Raw genomic sequence first — 18,530 nt, 5'->3', positions numbered from 1 at the left:
GGGGGGGGGGGGCGAAATGTGCGGTCGCTTGAGCCAAGAAGAGGCTTCCGAGGGTCTCTTTTTTTATTGTTTAACATCCTCAAATGCGATGAGAGGATTAATGGAGCGCGTCTGCCGGACCCATATGTCCCTTCAGGGCCGATTGTGCTTAATTAAAACCGAATGGATCCTCGGGGGCCCCTGGTCCTCCTCCTGTAAGACTGACTTACTGCTCTCTGCTGACATTTATTCAACCTGTTGAAGCTTTACACGTGACTGTGATCAACATATATATATATATATATATATATTTGTTTATATATTATTTGTATGCACACATAGAAATATGACTATTATGAAGAGCATTCATCGTTGTGGTCGTGTGTGTGTACATATATGACTGATGAAGATCACTAATCTTTATGCATTTGACCCGATTATATATTTTAATATAATTGTGTTATTCCTCATATTTGCAGCTGTTTCATTTTTGTGTTTATTTTAATTTACTAGTTAATTCATCTCGTCTTTATTACGTTTCCGTAATTTAAAGCTATAGTGCCAGCACCATATCCTTGATTAAAAAATATATTTTCAATATAGAATACATGAAACCAATCAGGTTAAATTGACAGTGATATTCCACAGACCGTCGCTCTGTAATTGCTGGTGTCATTTGGTGCTAATTGGGGGTCAAATGGACAACAAAGCACTTCAACGGCAGCAAAAAAAAGTCACGCCAGAGTTATTAGAAGCCTCTCTGACGTCTCCTGTCACGTCCTAATTAGACCGATAGCACGAGCCTTTCTTCTCCTCCTCCTCCTCCCTTAATCCACGCTCACGAGCCCACGGACCTGCTCGGGCTCACATGCTGCACCCTAAAAAAACCCCGAAGAGGCCGCTTGGCTTTACGTCCACTCAAATCACGCACGTGTGCTGTGCGGGACTAATCAAAATCCCTCCAACAGATGTCTGGTTTGCGGGTTGACGTTGGTTTTGACCGAGCTCATTTTGACCAAAGCATGCGGAGCAACGCTTTAACATTCGGATCATAGTCATTTATATGTGATGATCAATGGTGCAACTTGGTCTAAAATAACCTTCGTTTCAAGTATTTGTGCAGTTGCTCTTTTTGCTGTGTGACTTTACGTTTCAGTTTGCTCTGGACTCACATTCCACGTCCCTCCGTGTGAACCGTCAATAAAAATGTGGGATTATCCTCTTTCTGAGGTGGGATTAACATGTCTCACATAATTCACATTCCTTCCCGTACTGAGTTGACATTTTTTAATTGGCATTCACGTTGGTGATCATTGGGATTCAATTTAACAATACTCTAAACGTTTAAGATTTATGGCAAATAAAGAAGAGTAGAACTTGGTAAACGTGTGGATGGATCCCATCCTTCCTCGTTTCCGTGTGTGTGGTGCAGAAACAAGGGGTGAACACATGAAGAAAAACAGGAGATTTAGATGGATTTACACATGCAGCCACAGTGTCGGGTCAGGTCATGTGATCTTTATTGTTATTTAGTGTGTTTGGGGCCTTTACAGCTCAAGTGGGCCTCGCTCGCCGCTGGCTTGATTCACTCTGCCTTCTTTCATTCAACTAACATGTCCTCATAATAAGTTATCAGTTTCAGCACTCGAGAACAGGAAAATAGATCTATCCAAATCCTCGGGTTTGTGGTGCGAAGAAGCAAAGAATTGCATACATGTGGTACAAAGAATCACACTTTAAAAAAAAAAAAAACATATCTAACACATGGGGGGGGGGGAATAATTAAAAAAAACACTCAAGTGACCTTTTATGCTCACACGCCGACAGACTGATTGTCTCTTATAACTAGTTTTAAACATTTATCATAAATTAATAGTGCATCCAGGTTCATGTCAGAGCTGCTCTCTCTCTCTCACTCTCTCTCTCTCTCTCTCTCACACACACACACACACACACACACACACTCATGCGCAACACTTTGATCAAAGGGGCCCTTCAGCGTGCCAACAAAATAAAAAGACAAGAGTAGGGAGTCTTTAAGGAGCTTAGAAAAAAAAAAAACCCTGACCTATTCCTCACACTCAACCAAGTTAGGCTTAATGGATCGTTCGCTCTTTTGATCCTTTTTTCCCCTCCTTTTGGTCAACACATTTGTTCCGTGTCCTTGATCAAAGTTGGGAAGAAGTCAGTCTGAATGTTCAATAAGTTAAACCCAACAAGTGAGACAACCGGCTGGCAGTCCTGCTCCGCTCTGCCCGAGGTAGAAGATGGGGCCCGAAGTGTTGGGGGAGGGAAGGGGAGGCGGAGGAGGCGGGGGGGGGAGGAGGGAGAAAACGCCGCACTTGCTGCTCCCCAAACTTGTGTTTTTTTTATTTATTTGCCCGCAGCTTGGGGGGACGGAGAGGGGGGGGGGGTGGTGGTGGAGGGGGGGTAGGTAGGTTGTCCATTATTTTTTATTTATTTTTGTTGTTGTTTCCAATTTCCATTTCTCTCCCCTCACAACACTTGGAACTTCCACGCCGCCTGGTCTTTGTAATCCAAACAGTCCGCGTTGAAATTGAGCTTCCACGAGGAGGCCGTTTGGTCCTTGTAGTCCAGGCACTCCGCGGCGCTGCTGAAGCCCAGCCCCGCCGCGCCGTACGCCGACGAGGAGGAGAGGGACGACGCGTTGCTCAGGTGGCCGGAGACCCCGTTGCCCCCCATGGGGCTCATGGCGGAGCCCGCGGCGGAGAGCTGGTGGTGCATAGGCGAAAGGTAGGAGCCGCAGTCCATCCCGGTGAAGTAGGACGAGGAGCCCGTGTAGCCCTGGTTGTAGCCCGACGCCTGGCTGTAGGTCATGGGATAAGAGCGCTGCATGCAGGAGGAGGAGGTAGACAGCGGGTCGGAGAGCGGGGAGATGGAGGCCGGGCTCCAGATGGACACCGGTGCCGCGCTGCTGCTCGCGGCCGCCGGGAGCGCGGTGCTCGGGGGCGGCGTGAACTGCCCGCTGGCTCCGCTCTCCGAGCTGACCTCTCTGGCCGGAGAGCTCTTCTTTTTCACCGGCTTGCTGACCGCCTTGTTCTGCGCGCCGCTTTGGGTTTGCTGGGCCTGCTGGCGGTGTTTGGCCCGTCGGTTCTTGAACCACACCTGGTGGAAAAACATATATATATATGCGTTTAAATTCATGTTCTGCCCCATTACTGTTTCCTGCTGTAGAGATACTTTAAAAAAAGCCACATATCTACAAGTAAAATCTATCGCGTAATTACATAATTGCTCAATTTTATCCGTTATATTATATTAATATTTTATGGCTTTATACGATATTCATAAAGTGAGTGTCGAACTCATCTCCGACTAATACGATTAAAGCACAGCCAAGTACAAAGCATCGCCTCGGGGAGAGCCTGGTTTCATTTCTCCTGGTTGCGCTTCTCGGGGACCGATTGGTTTGCGCCGTATAGGTCTCACCTGGACTCTGGATTCAGGCAGGTTGATCTTCAGGGCCATCTCCTCTCTCATGAAGATGTCCGGGTACCGCGTCTTGTTGAACAGACTCTCCAGCAGGTCGAGCTGGGCCCGGGTGAAGGTCGTCCTCTCTCTCCTCTGTTTGCGAGGGGTTCCTGAAGGAAAATAATAAAAAAAAAAACGCTTTCATTACTTGAATTTCAATTATAAACACGACTTTGAATTAGAAACAGTCGTTCATCAGCCAGTTATCAAGGTAAATAATATAGCTGATGATCATTGTCAATGTGTGCGAATCACGCAATTTGGATGGTATTTTTATGAAACGTATTTTTTTCATCAAGCGGTGGCAGCCTGGTGTATATTACCGTGGTAGCCCACGGAGGGATGCAGCAGGTCCACTCCCGAGTTAGATAAGCTCAGTCCGTTCACCGTGTACGGCGGCTGCTTCAGATACGACATCATGCTGGCGGCCGGACGAAGAAACGAGGAACAAATCGGACAGAAAAGTGTTTGGATGTTGTTGTTGTTGTTGTTGCTGTTGCTGTTTTTTAATCCTCTCTTGTCTCCTTTTCGCCGTTCAGCTCGTCCAGAAGATCAACCTGGAGCAGGACACAGGATGGGTTTGGAGGTTGTTGATTTTCGTTGGAAGGTCCGCGGAGGAGTTTTTACGCGCAGCCCTTTACGCACCGCGGAGGCTTTACAGAAGTGGGCGTCCTCGAAGTCGCAGGGCTCTTAAAGGCGAGTGGAGACCCCCAGCTGTCCCTGCTGGACTGAGGATGCTCTGTCTGGCTGACAGGCGTTTACGCCACAACCCCCCACCCCTCCCACCCTCTCCCTTCCCAACCACCACACACACATAACTGCTACTATAACCCCGCCCCCCTCCCCCAAACACACTCCTCTCCTCCTTCTCCTATAACCACCAAAACAAAACATTGTCGTTAAAATGCGCACACTCTCAGGGCCCCAACCAGGCTCTCAATTAGCATATACCCACAGGTTAGGCGAAGCTAAATAGACAGCTGATTGGGGGGCCATTTGCAGAAACAAAGCCCGCTGTTGACCGATAAGTAATGCTGATAACAAAAGACTTTAAGGGCGCAAACAAAGGGGCCAATACTGCAAACTGAGCGCTCATTCAAATACAACCGAGTATCTTCGTTTCTACACACAGGTTCGCACTAAAAGCCTTTGTACATTCAAATACAACGACATTAAAATGTAAAATGTTAAACTTTCGCAAATAATCAGAAACATGGAGGAATTCCCCGAAGTGAATTCTGACATATTATTGACACTCCTGGCGGCCATTCGACCCCTTTCCTAATGAATCGCTCCCGGTAATTAGATTTGGAAGGTGACACTATCTTCAAGTGTTGATTAGAGAGGACCACTTAATCTAAAAAAAACACAAGGAGGTCGCGCACTAAATTTGTCTCCAGGTATCGAGCATAAAAAATAAAAACCGTCTTACAGTAAAAACGTTCAGAACGATTTTGTATTATTGGAAATACAAAAGGTACATCAACACCAAATTAAATACCAGAGAACAATTCTTTGAAATTATTATACATTTTTAAAATAATATTGGTGAGGATTTTCACCAATGATTCAAATGTGTACTATAGTTGGCTCACCAATTAATAATTTGCGAGACAAATTCACGGTTTAGTAGATGAACAATGTGTGATTAAATATCTATAACGAAAACGTGTATGAGATATTACAGATAATACTTTTGAATTATACAACTCTATTAAATACATTATAGGCTATTTAAATAAATAAAACAGCAAAAATAGACTATATATATTTTTTTTAGTTTAGCTAATTGCTCTATTAATAAATTCCGAATGGCTGCCGTAGAGTTTCCATGAATTCCTACCTGTAGAATAAAGTTCCCAGGGACCCCGGGGGGGCCTCTCCTTGCTAGCCGGACCCCTCGCTTCATAGAGCCAATAACGGCCACTCGTATATGCTCAATCTGTCACTTGCTCCACACCCGTTCAATAATAAATACCCCGCCCGGCCATTAATTATTATTGGCTCCGAGAGATTTTTCTTTCTGTAAGAAATTAACGAGATAATCCGAACGGCACGCGCTGGCCTGATTACAGGACGCCAGCCACGACTCCGCATTCAGGCCTCCTTAATTTTCTGCGTCACGAAAATAGAACAAAGACTGGCATTGTATTTATCAGACCAGCTGACTGCCAGACAACCGACCCCCGCAACCCCCCCCCCACTCCCCTTTGCCCCCCCCCGCCGCCAACCCCAGCACAACCAACCCTACAACTCACTTTCCCAAACGGACACATGCACGTTCATTTGGACCTTCAAATCCACTATTTTATTTATTTATTGAATGTCAATATTAATATTTTTAATCAGCAAAACCATTCACAATTAATTTAGGACAGTATACGATGTAATATTTAATGTATTTATTTCTGTGTGCACCCCTCCATCCATGCTGCATGCCTGAATACACCCGGAGTCCCCAGTCAAACCGCCGGTCACGTTGGAGTCCATTATCCGGAGTCGCCATTACTCGGTTGAATGGCCTCTTTGCTCCGAGCCCGCAGCCCCGAAGAGGCCGAAAAGTTCCCTTTGAAAACACGCCTATCCAATTATGTCCCTGTAGGCTTTCGCCCATTAACCCACACAACAACTTCTCACTTTTAAATACATTCAAAAAAAAAAAAAATACAAAACACAGCAAACCTGCTCTACCGGCGGAAAGGTAAATACGTCACTCACGTGTTGTTGTTGTCTTTTTTTAAACGCCTCCTTCGGCAGAGCAGAGTGCACATCAAGCCTCTCTGATTATTCCCTCCCGACTAAGCGTGTTGGATGCGGATAAAACGAAGAGATTCTCACCATTTATTGAGAGAGAGAGAGAGAGAGAGAGAGAGAGAGACTGCTAGGATTTATTTTTTTTTGGCAGCCAATGAAAATGAGAGGAAATGTGATGGCAGGTGTGAAAGGATGCGGCAGTTTGGAGTAAAGTGGTGGCAACATCAGCTCCAAAAAGCACCGGTGGCCCTCCTCCCGTTTCTTTTATCATTTACAAAGAATACCACACTCACCTTGCTCAGCACGCTACACTTTAATTTTCAACGGGAGACCCACGTATTTACAACCTGGACGATATAGGCGCGTTGATCAAGAGCAGCCAATGAGAGCCGAGCACCTGCGTGGGGCTCGGTGACCAACAAATAGTGCACGGCCCGTATAACCCGCGTGCACGGGGGGAATCAAGAGTTCAGCTGCAGTTTGATTGTCAAAATAAGCTGATCCAGCAAAACGGAAACACTGTTTTTTTTTTCTTCTTTTTTTGCAGCAAGAGGTGAAAACTCCTCGAGGATCGGTCACGGTTTGATTCCGTGTAACCCTGTAAAGGAGATTTAAGGGGGAGAAAATGTACACCACCACCCTTTGGCCAAGATATTAACCACTGAAGGTCCCAAGTTGATTGCATTTTATTGCAATTTTTATTCATAGTTTTCTGATAAATACATGCTCAACAATCGTAAACATGCAGGTATGTGGGGTATTATGATATTTCTCCTTGCGAGTCATTAAAAACATATATGCCATTTTTTTTAGAGCAGGCATTATTTAATGCTAACTTGAGAAAATGAGAAAGCCTACCGGTATTTTTAGAAAAGTGTAATGTCATAAATGCAAAAATAGCCTAAAATCTCAAACTTGACCGACGCATGGAAATCAATGTCGTTGCCTTCAGGCGACCTCATGCGATGCTTATTCAAACCACTCCTCCCCAATTACACCCCTTAAATGTGTGTCCACAGGGACTCGTTGGGTTTTGAAAATAGATTTTTTTTCCCTCCTTTATTTATTACTATTTACTGGTTTCGTTTCGTTGGCTCCGACCGACGGTTCTGACGGACGCTCCCGAACAAGCAGCAGGTCACAGAACTAATTAGGAGTCTTCATAGCAGATGACTGTGAGGCAGATGACTTTTTTCTAGACCACACCGAAATCAATACGACCCTTTTAAGACTTATATGGTCTCTATTGTTTAGCGACCCACTGGCCGTAGCCTATTGTTTTATAACAATTACACAAAGGCAGTGTCATCGATACGGATTCAAACGAAAGATAAAGTCGCGTGTTATTATTATTATTATGTCTGGTCATTAGTGGACTGAAATCGTTTTGGGCTTCTCTTAAGTGGAGTTTTCCCCATTGCCCCCCCAGCGATAAAACAAGCGGCCTCTATATCTGGTCCCCCCCCCCCCCTTGTTGTCCCACGGCGGTGTTCTTGGCTCACTCCACGCACAGCCCTTTCATCTTCAGCTCTGATATATAATTCATCGGAAAATATCTAATAGCCCTGGGGAGCGTTTCAGCTAAACGGGGCCGTGGTTGTAAAAAAAAAAAAAAAAAAAAAAAGGTGAAGTCGCTTGTTAATGTCTGTGGCAATGCGCCCTCCCCCTGTCTGCGGGCCAATTGGAGGAGTCACGGTTCCTCCTGCTGTCAGGGAGACGAATCGAAGGCTAAGAATCGTGGGACTGAGATGCCGCGCTCTCGGTGCGCCGGATAATGCGGAGGAGAGCGCGCTGCCTCCTCTCTCCTCCAGCGGCTCTTTGTTTGCTTGTAGGGGGGGGGGACGGGGACGGGGACGGGGGGACGGGGGGACGGGGACGGTGGTTTCATATGGTTACACGACGCGAGGCAGGGGAATCCTTTCTGTGGCGTTTTTATCCCTTAAATCGTCTTCTAAAGTCATATTTGTTATATTGGTCTCATTTTTTCAGTGTGTGCTGCTCTGAATGCTCTCGTTTATTGCTATACAATCTCATTTAAGATATACTATTCCAGTGATTTAAGTTTAGTTACTTGTGGGACACACATTTTACATCAGGAACTATAATCTCATGGATCCACAACCTTTTTGGTTGGTCCGTCTCAAGGTCAAATCAACGACAAACCAACCCCATCTGTTACTGACAAACACAGTAAACTATATTGGACTTCATAACTGCTTGCTTTTTTAAAATCTTTTACCATCTGCACTGTAGAACTCACGGATGAACTCATCAATAGATTTATTGATAGGCTTGGCGGAGGAAGCGATACACGTATTGATGATTTTTGCTCATGGACGCTGTTGGAAATTAATCATTGCGTCTAGACGACTTGCTACATGGTGAGCTAACGCGCTAACTGGGAACACGCTAGCACGCTGCATCTTTTTATTTAAAAGGCGTACGATTTCTGCAGAATTTGTTTGTTTCTAACCCCACGTCTTCACCCACTTCTGCATCATGGCCTATACGTCATCTCACGCCCTTCATTGCGTGAGATGCATCCACCACTTGTGGTTTGCCCAGGGGAGGGTTGAATGTCTTGTCCCTGCTGGTACCTCGTTAACCTCCCACGGCCTGCGGCAAGTGTTAGCCAAACCGAGGGGCCTCATACCTGGGTATTGGTCAGTGGGGACCAGCCCTCCCCCCCCCGGGGAGCCCTGGAACCCCCCCCCCCTCCCCGCCGGGCGAGGGGAGGGAGGCAGGCGGGGACAGTGGAGGGCCAAACAAAAACACAACCTGGCTCCCCCACAGCAAACAGCCCACCTACCGTCAGCCGGCATCTGGGGCACAGCACACAGCCGCTCTATTCACATTGTGATGCCGGCAAATAGTGAGGAACACACGCAGACACACACGTGGGGGAAAGGGTGGCCTGCATTTTCATACAGCGCACTAATTCACTTCTTGCAAACCGACTTTGGCGAATCCTGAAGTCTTCTGTGAAGAGATCACCGGAGACAACATACATTGGTGCATGTAGCTTTTTGGGACCCGCGCGAATGCTTTGAATATATTGTTCAACTGTACTTTCGAGTTAACAAGGAGCCTGTGGAGCACAAAGTTTGGGAATTGCACTTTAGAAAGAATGGAGGACGGAGATTGGGGGAGAGAGACGGAGAGAATGAGGGAGGAGGAGTGTAAAGTTAATCCGGCCTGAATCCGTGGGCCCGGCTGCAGGAGTGACACTGAAAACAGTTTTTCTTTTCTTTCTTTTCTCTGCAAATTTGCTCTCCCCTCTCCCCTCTCCCTTTGCTTCCTCCCGTGCCTCTCGCTATTTTTCTGCCTTCTTATCCTTTTTAATTAGAGGGGCTATTCTGCTGCACAGAGGACCTTAATCCCCGACTGACCAACAATGCAAAAAGCCAGCCTTTGAAGAGCCGACCTGGACCCCCCTCACGCCCCCCCTCCCCCCCCCCCCCACCCCAATCGCTGCGCTGCCCGAACACTCCACATCTCCCATCAGGCTCTCTCTCCCTTCTCCTCCGTCTCTTCCAACCTTTTGGACAAAGCGCTCGGGGGACCACTGCAAAGAGAAAGTGTCTGAAAGAGCATTCCAATGTCCGCCATGGTTCTCAAGAAGCTTTGGTCTGGTCCCGGGACCAGGCCGAGGTCAAACGGCAGGTGACTCTGAAAGGAGAAAAGTTACTAAAATAACCTGCTAACATCTGAAGTGTGTGTGTAGGGGGGGGGGGGGGGCTAAAAGGTAACAAAGGAGGGACTTTGACAGAAAGAGTCATAGAAGAAAAGGCTGCACCTGCTAAGTGTCAGAGACGCCAAATCAGTGCCTCTTTAAACTTATTTTGTTTTTTGGGCCTTTTTATGATTTTATAACTTTAACTTTGTCGTGAAACACTCATTTCTCTTTGGTGCACGAGGTGTTTTTCGTCTGTTTTCTCACAGTCTTTATTTAGTCTACATTGCCCACTAAATTTGGCGATATTCTGTTGAAGGTTTGTTTGTTTTTCAGAAAACGTTCACGTTGCCCTGAAGCAAATTTCCCCACTGGGTCTCATTTCCATGTCTCAAGATGTGTGTCTATTAAGAATAATCCCTGTTGTTTTGTTAGATGATTATGCTTTGCCTTTATTAGTGAAAGATCTAAAGAATGATTATGAGTCAGGGTCCGGAAGGAGAACAAACTCACGTAAACTGCGATTGAATATTCATCAACTAATTACGTGCCGCCGCAGCCTGTTTTTTCGTGCATTTGATGACACAGTATTCTTGTCTTTGGTAATTCAGGTTGACAGTTAATAGTCCAGGCTGGTGGTCCAGATATTTAAACTAAACGGGGGCCAAATAATTAGACTGTCTCATTGCTAACGATAGCAATCAAACTCTGCCTTGAAGGAACTGAACTAATTTTCCTGTAATTTGGTTCAAGCGGATTTTCTGTGACCATTTCGCCAACATAGCAGTCTGACAAATTGCTCCCGGAGCACAATGTGCTCACAGCGCCTGGCCTGCATCTGAATGACAGTCAAATGGATTTCACTTCTCCCCGCCGCCGCCGCTTCCTATTCTTACGGCCCCCGAACCGCTGGCTCGGCGCTCCCTCACAGAGACGTGGAGACGGCGCAGGCCAGGCCCGAACAAACCCCTCTGCCTGGCTAATCACAGGCCCAATATTTCCATGGCAGGCAATTAGCGTCCTGCTTTTATGTGTGAAAATGGCGGAGGCGAAGAGCGGGAGCGAGTCGGTGAGAGAGGCACGGCGAGGAGAAAAAAAAAAAAAGAGAGAATAAAAGAGCAATTAAGATGTTGGGTGAGCGGGAGGACAGCGACAGGCAGTCTGCTGCCGAGCGATTTGAGGCTTGCCGGCCCGGTAATTAGCCCTTCATTGTGAGATAATGGACTTGGCCCGGTCTTCCCCCTGCCGGTTCCCCGAGCCGCCCGGGCCGACGCGACCCGCGGAAGGTCAAAGGCCACAATGTGCGGATTGGCTCCTCTGCGTGCTGTTGTGTGTGTGTGCACGTGTGTGTCACAACAGTCTTTCAAGACTCGCGTCGTCTGGTAAAAAAAAGTGAGTCCGGCAAGAACAACAAAAGGATTGAAGTCTGGGCATCCAGGTAAATTAATCATCTGTCTAAAACTACAAAGGTTTTTGGGGGGGAATCCATAGTCGTCTTTATCCTTTTTTTTTGGGGGGGGGGGGGGTGGAGAGTGTGCCAGTGAGAGAGCGGCGCCTGGCTTTGTGGCGTCGGGGAGTCATCGCTCTCCCCGGGCCCATCGCTCCTTTCTCCCGCCATCTTTAGAAGAGCGGTAATCTGTGAACCCTGAATCATAAGCTTTGGGTAAATCTATGTAATACGGGTAATTCGATGAAGCAGTATTTTCCTGGTGAGAGGCAAAATCCTGTTGACTATTCAGGGATTGAATCATCCAACAGTAATGCCATTAGACCAGTGCCACGGATTCCTCGGAAAATGCTGTTTAATTGCCAGTAACCAGCCATTGTTTGGTGACGGGTAAACACTAGCCGAGAGGAGGTGGACAGAGACGGGTGGGGGGGGGGGGGGGGGGGGGGTTGGTGATGAGTGAGGAAGCGTGTGAAAAAGATGGCCCCCTTTCGGCTTCAGCCAATCGCCATTGAGGGACGGATTTACTGAGGCTGGATGGAGAGTGGCAGAGGCACTGGCTTAACTTAAGTCTTCATGAGTATAAATGCAGAGCAACTCTTTCCTTTTAATGCAGGATTTGCTCAACAATGCGATTTAGAGGGGGGGGGGGGGTGGGGGGGTCTGTTCAAGATGGGCATTTTTTTTTTTTTTTGAGTGGCGAGAGGTTTTTAAGGATCAAGCCTTGTTGCTCACGTTTATTAGCCCGCGACTCCACAGCTCAGCGATTGTTGGTTGGTTGTAATCGCCGAACAGTTTATCCATGTTTGTGTTTGGCTTTACATATGTGCACCCTGACACTAAGTCCCATTCTTTCCACCTGTGTTGGAATTCTTTAAGGACAATAACCCCCACCTACGCCCCGGCTGTTTAAGCCACAATCATAAAAGATGAAAAGAATTACATTGACTGTCAAAATCATCACAAACTAAAGCTTTTTAGATTTAAAAAAAAAACTTTAACTAGTTCATCTAATTCTCGGGATTTTTTATTTTTTAGGAGAATTTGAACATTTTGAGGTGCATTGTTGTGCCCGGGCGCGCCCCCCCCCCCCCCCCCCCCCCCAACCTACACTCTCAGGCCCGTCCCGCGGGACGCAGATTGGAAGTGAGAGGTGTGGCGGCCGAGGCTGGCCTCCATTGTGAGCCGGTGCCTGGGAGACGAGCCGCGCTGCCAGCGCCGACGCTGATTGGGTTTGACACTGCGTCCAGGAGGCGAGGAGAAGCTTTTCTTTTGCTCTTTTTTTTTTTTTTAAATATAAGCAAAAGAGAGCCTTTTTTTTGCGTGAAAGGCCCCTCCTCTGCTCTCCTCTAACTCCCCCTGGTTCTGTTGTGCTCCTCGCCCTCCTCCTCGGTTCTTTATCTCCGCTCTTTACGTTCCCATATTGACTCCCACATTTCTTTTTTTCTCAGATTAAGACCAGAGGACTTCTGTTTCTTTTGTCCGGCTTCTATACCGACCCTGTCACTTGGATGTCGACCAGTAAATTTGATCCTCAGCATCGCAACATAACATTTTTACTTTTGTCCTCTACCCCGATAAGCAGCAGTATTCATTACAGTAATTGTAATTCCAACCATTGAGGCAAACCAAATTTGTCTCCTTCTCTAAGCCTGAAACTCTGCCACATGCTGAGCCCTCTGTGTCTCCGGGTGGACACTGCGCCTCACAGGGCTCTTTAGTCCCCGTGCCTCAGGCTATGATCACACACTGCTCAAATCGGGAGCTTTTTACACAGGATTTATCTTTCAATTAACTTAGCTTGAGGTACATTTTGTACCACTTGTGCCCAGGCGGTACATTGTGGCCGCTGTTTGTGTCCCACAACGCAATTTTGAAGGGGTCATTTGAGGATAAATCAGAAGAAACTGTGTTTTGCAACCCCTACGAACTGGGATCCTGAAATGTGCCGGCACGTCATGTTTGACCGCGCCTTCCGCCGTGTGCCCGACTGAAAATGTACCCCAACGCGGCTTATTCACTGCCGGGTTCTTCGCGACGGAAAAAGTAATCCTCCTAGAAGCTCCGTAGAGAGGACGGAGGGACTGTCTCTTTGGCATTACAGCGGACCAATAGCGTCATGGCAGGTTCTATCAGAAACAGCATCGTAGCAACGGCCTTGACGGCGACTCCTTGATTGGTGACACCTACACAGAGCAATGTTTTTATTTTTCATATTTTGTTAGATCATAATGAGTGGGTTAGAGCTTTATGAACGTTTGTGAAAACAAGTGTAATATTTTAATCATTTTAAACTGGTGAAAACCACATTCAAGACACAGCTTGACGCAGCTTGAATCCCAGACAAAATGGATGTACCCTGGACATCTGGTCCTCGTAGCTTAGCATGAGACGAACTCAGTCCAAAATCCTCCTCCACGCCCCAAAAGCTTAAACATTATGTCTTGTTTGTCTATCTGTGAATAAAAAAAACAGACCTTTTGTTTTTAGTAGCATAGCTAACGTTAGTAATTTAGCTAACGTTAGTAGTTTAGCTAACGTTAGTAGTTTAACCGTCTCCGCGGGGTGTGTCTTTTTTTTGTTGTTTTACGGACATGAGGACTGGTGTCAACCGTCCCATCTGACATAGCGAGAACCTTTCCTGAATTCAAACCAATTCCAATGTTAAACACTTTTAGACATGAGGAAGGGGAAATGTAGTTTCAACCGGGAGGATTATGGGTGAGCGAGTTCAAACATCTTCGTATGACCACGGGTCGAGCACCGAAACAGCAGAATGTGGGAAGTTTTATTGGTATTGATTAATCTTTGGTGCTGATCACCAGAGAGCACAACCCTCTCGATCCGCTTAATAAGACACTAATGAAGCTCCATTAGTTTAATATTTGCTTTTATCGCTGTGCCCTTAGATGACTGTAGCGTTTCATTAGACATGTCTGCCTCATATCTCACTTTGCACCCAGAGGAAACTGTGAAGGGATTAATTTTATGATGGACCCCCCGCCTCCTCCTGCCTCCCTGGCTCCCTCCTCCTCTTCACTCCTTCCCTCCTTCCCTCCCTCCTCAGCTCAGCTCAGCTCCCAGCCACAGCCAGGGCACCCAGGAGGAATAGTGTCTTTGTCGTCCTGCCGTTTTTTGGAGTTGAGGAACAAGAGGAGTTTAATCCTCATTGTCCAGGAGACTGCAAAGGGTGAGGGGGGGTCCTCCGGCTGTAAAATGATCCAACTGGTCTCGGCTAATCCCCTCCTAGCCCCCACTCCCCGGGCCTGACCCCCCTCCCGGCCTTAATTCATGCCCCCGCACTACCACGATATCACTCTGCAAACACACATACAAACACGTAGAATCTTAAAAACACAAAATCTGACAAATGGCAGCACAAATGACACCATATCAAAAAAGGTTTTCCCACATTCTCTCTCTTCCTTGCACTCATAATAATAATAATAATAATAATAATAATGTAATTCATAGAAATGTAGCAAGTGAGGAATGTTTAAATGGGATTTTACTTAACCACCTGCACATATAGAGGCTTAATCAACTAGTAACCAATCTTCCACCCTGGGGATTCACCGGGTGGCTAATCAGCTGAAACAGCATGTGTCTTGTGAGTTTAAGAGTTATTTTAGCAATGAAATCAGCCTGAATTTGTACCTTCAGCTGGCTGTGATGACATGTATGAATGTGTGCGTCACTTGGTGACGGAAAATGAATGATGCGAGTGTGTAAGAATGTGTGTTGCGGGGGTTGGCACAAAATAAAAACCCAATAAATAGCCGTGTTTTATTGTGCGTCTCATTAGCTGAAGGATTATTTCCAGCTCGTGCAGGACAGGCCTGGACGTCTATTTGACGTTAAGTCTTCCCCCCCCCCGACGAGACGGATGCTCTCCAGCCTGCGCAAATATTCTCCTTTGAATTTTTCCTATACCTTGCGCAGACACCTCCCTCCCTGTCCGTCCCGTTCTGTCTTTATTTCTCCTCTGTTTTCTCGCTCCCCTCCTCTCTTTCTTTTTTTTTTTTTTTCGGCGCTCCTCCCTGAGTGACAGCTCAATACCCGGCTCTCCCAGGCTTATCTAGCCTCAGCAGATGGTTGACTTGGATCACTGTTCATACGCCACGATCTGGGCCGGTGATAAAGACTGTTACAGCGTGAATATATACGCTATCGTTCTCTTTTCTCCTCTCAACCTCCCTTTGATCGGGCTGCCGTTTTCTGCCTCTCCCCTCCATCTCTTTTTTTTACCATACCGCTCTCTCCCTCTCCACCTGGACGCGTCTGCTCTTCTCCTTGCCATGTCCTCCACCACTCCTCAACTGTGCACTTTGGCCTACCATCCACTCCCCACACTCCACCGCCACCCCCTATAAATCCTCCCCTCTGCGCCTCCTCATCTCCATCCATCTCTGTGCATTGAATCTGGTGCCGCTTGATTGTCTCTGCTTCCCCGCTGGGCTGGCGCCTGTCTAAAGGGCCCCAGGACCCTCGCACACCGAGGGGCGCCAGCCATGCCAGAGATGCCCTCTCCCTCCTCTCCCTCCTCCCGTATCACTTCATCTGGTCCCTCTTCATCTCCACGGGGCCGGGGGGGGGGGGGAAAGGTCAAATTGAGTGTATTTTAGGGTTCTCCTTGCTCTTCTCCACGATCAAAGTCACACGTATGCGTCAGGTGACCGCTTTAATATGTTTCAAATGATTCTACATATGCGCCAAGAGCACAATGACTAGACAGGTGACCTTCACGGTGCTGCGCCCTGAAGCTTTTTCACACTCGCATCTTCTGCTTTTGTTCGTTTCATTTACATGATCGCCGCATTGGAACCACTGATGTGCACTTCACAGGCTCGAATTGCCCATTTGATCTACTTCGCTTGTCCGGATTGGTCATTTGATGTCCTCCTCGCACGCTCTGCGTTGAACACGGCCAACCGACAGAGGGAAAAAGGAGAGGGTATAGCTGCCGCTCATTGATGAAGGAAGGGCACCGAGCGCCGCGGGGCGATTCGATGGACGGAAAGGAAGCGGCTGGAAGAGGCATCACTTGCACACTCCATACATTAGCTCTGTGTGAAGTGTGCCAGCGTAGTGTGAGAGGGGGGAACCGCGTGAAGGTAAGAGGAAATCGTGTGAATGTTACGATGGCCTCTTGAGGAGAAGATGTTTGAAAACGTATCAGATAACAGGCACAATGGTGCCGGCGTGGGCGTTCACATGGAGGCGTCTTCCACCGTCACGTGGGGGAAAATCTCGTCCCCTGCGACGGACGAGTGGCTCTACCTCTCGCTTCCAATCTCCAGATTGCATTGCGGCCATCTTAATCTGAACGCTGGAATCTGGCAACCACCCCGGAGCACCTGCATCCGCCCCGCACCGGCCCGCTTTTGTTCTGGTCCGACCCCCTAACTTTAGCCCCTAATTAACCCAACGGAAACTAATTAAATGCAGCTCTAGTGGACCAGACGCCAGACCGAGAGTAGAAGGAGAAGGAGGAGGAGGAGGAGGAGGAGGAGGAGGGAGCGGGGAAGGGAGCGGAGCTACGAGACTTGAAAATAAAGGGAGATCCGAAGCTTTGGCCTCCAGCTCCTGAGACCAGTTCACACGCAGGAAGACGGGGAGAGAGGTGCAAAATCGGAAGGGTTGTTTGAGTGTCATCGTGAGCGCCACACTGACCTCGTACTTCCTTACGTGCTGTCGTTATTTTTTTTTAAAGCTATTTCGAGGTCCTCCTGTGTGGCTGCCAACAGCTGTAATCACAAGCACACCAGTCACATGACGCAACTGATGCCCTGGAGATATTTGGAAAGGCGTAGAGACAGGATGGGGAGAGCCACCGAGAGAAAAGAGCATCGTAGAATGAAAGCGGAGAGAGGGGGGAGGGTGGGGGGGGGGGCGGGGGGGGGAGAAGGTACAGGACAGGATTGTGGGAAAGAAGATATCTAAATATGGGTTCAAACCAGCCAAGTGTCTCTGGCACAACGCCGCTGCTGCTAGTCCCAGGCACGGCTCGCTAAGTGATAGAGAAAGTAATTAAGAGAAGCCTGTTCAAGTAGATAGGCCTGTAAAGGAGATTTGAAGAGGGGAACTGATTGTGCATGTCTGATTCCAGCTCTTCAGAGAGTTCTCAGCCCCAAGGCTTAGCTTTCAAAGGGCCGTCTCTCTCTCCCTGTCTTATTTCTGCCTTTCTTTTTCTGTAACGTATATCTACAAACAAAATAGTAACTGTGTCTTTCCTCACATCAAGCACCTGTATGTTCATGATAGTTGAGCGTTGGACAGAAAGGGGAATTTAGTTCTTATCAAGACATCCATCAGTCCATCATAAATCCATTCAGATTTCAATCCTACTAGCCACCCTGCTATCTATCTACCCATCCATGCTTTAATCTACGTATCATCTATCTACCCAACCATCTCATTTATCTATATATCATCTATCCAGCCTGCTGTCGATCTATCCATCCTTCTATCTATCTATATGTCATCAATCTACCCTACTATCTAATACACACCCATAGTTCTCTCTATCCAACCTTCTATATATCCATCCATCCATTCTTCCATCGTCTCTATATGTTATCCATCCTTCTATCCTTCTTTCCGTCTACACTTCTACCCATCGATCTGTATTGTCCATCCATCTACGTATCATCTATCTATCCATCCTATCACACAGTTTAATAGATGTTTCCTCTGGTTTTTACAGAGGAAATGTTGCTGTTTTGACTTGAAAGTTCACACGATGTGTTTTCCAACCCGCAGTCTTATAAACACGATAGAGCAACAGTGCCACCTGGGCAGATAAACTGCCCGTTGGTCAGGTCTAATGTGAGTTATGCTATAACAGCTTTACATTACAGCTTTTTTGTATCTCATTGTCAAATATGTACAACTTATTCTGAATCATTTAAAAAATGTTAAATATTCATGCCATGTTATTTAATTAGCCATACATCTTGATATATATATATATAAAATATAGAGAGAGAAGTAGGCAGTGTATAGCTGGGGGGGGGGGGGGTTATACTTATGTTTGTAAAGGTCAGCGATAAGAAGACATGGGTTAATGTAGATCTTTAGAGAGATTACAATCATTTTGATGATCCATTCCTGCTCATGAAACTAATCTAGTGGCGTCATCTGCTGGTGAAACTGCAGCGTTGATGCAAAAGGTAAATGGTTAGT

General features: G+C 47.0%; 1 protein-coding gene across 2 annotated transcripts; it reads right to left on the bottom strand.

Annotated features, from left to right (window-relative positions):
- Positions 1-1,277: 1,277 nt before the first annotated feature.
- Positions 1,278-6,310, bottom strand: LOC119195390 (homeobox protein OTX2-like). Of its 2 annotated transcripts, none has more exons than XM_037450293.2 (4): positions 6,190-6,310; positions 3,795-4,028; positions 3,430-3,581; positions 1,278-3,105 (listed from the first exon to the last, which is right to left on the bottom strand). In XM_037450293.2, exons 2-4 carry the CDS (start codon positions 3,889-3,891, stop codon positions 2,476-2,478), a joined length of 879 nt encoding a protein of 292 aa, XP_037306190.2. In that variant the 5' UTR covers positions 3,892-4,028; positions 6,190-6,310; the 3' UTR covers positions 1,278-2,475. The 2 variants fall into 2 exon arrangements, with proteins under 2 accessions (XP_037306190.2, XP_037306191.2); XM_037450294.2 differs by lacking the exon at positions 6,190-6,310 and adding an exon at positions 4,117-4,230.
- Positions 6,311-18,530: the final 12,220 nt, after the last annotated feature.

This window comes from Pungitius pungitius, chromosome 20, assembly GCF_949316345.1.
Source record: "Pungitius pungitius chromosome 20, fPunPun2.1, whole genome shotgun sequence".
In the NCBI taxonomy this organism is placed as follows: domain Eukaryota; kingdom Metazoa; phylum Chordata; class Actinopteri; order Perciformes; family Gasterosteidae; genus Pungitius; species Pungitius pungitius.
This window is presented reverse-complemented; position numbering and strand designations above follow the sequence as displayed.

Bases quoted from the DNA above. Each gene is read 5' to 3' on its own strand.
- LOC119195390 (XM_037450293.2), bottom strand. From the start codon at position 3,891: ATGATGTCGTATCTGAAGCAGCCGCCGTACACGGTGAACGGACTGAGC. The intron at 3,582-3,794 runs GTAATATACACC...ATTTTCCTTCAG, and splicing joins TCCCTCCGTGGGCTACCACG to GAACCCCTCGCAAACAGAGG. The intron at 3,106-3,429 runs GTGAGACCTATA...TTTTTCCACCAG, and splicing joins TGCCTGAATCCAGAGTCCAG to GTGTGGTTCAAGAACCGACG.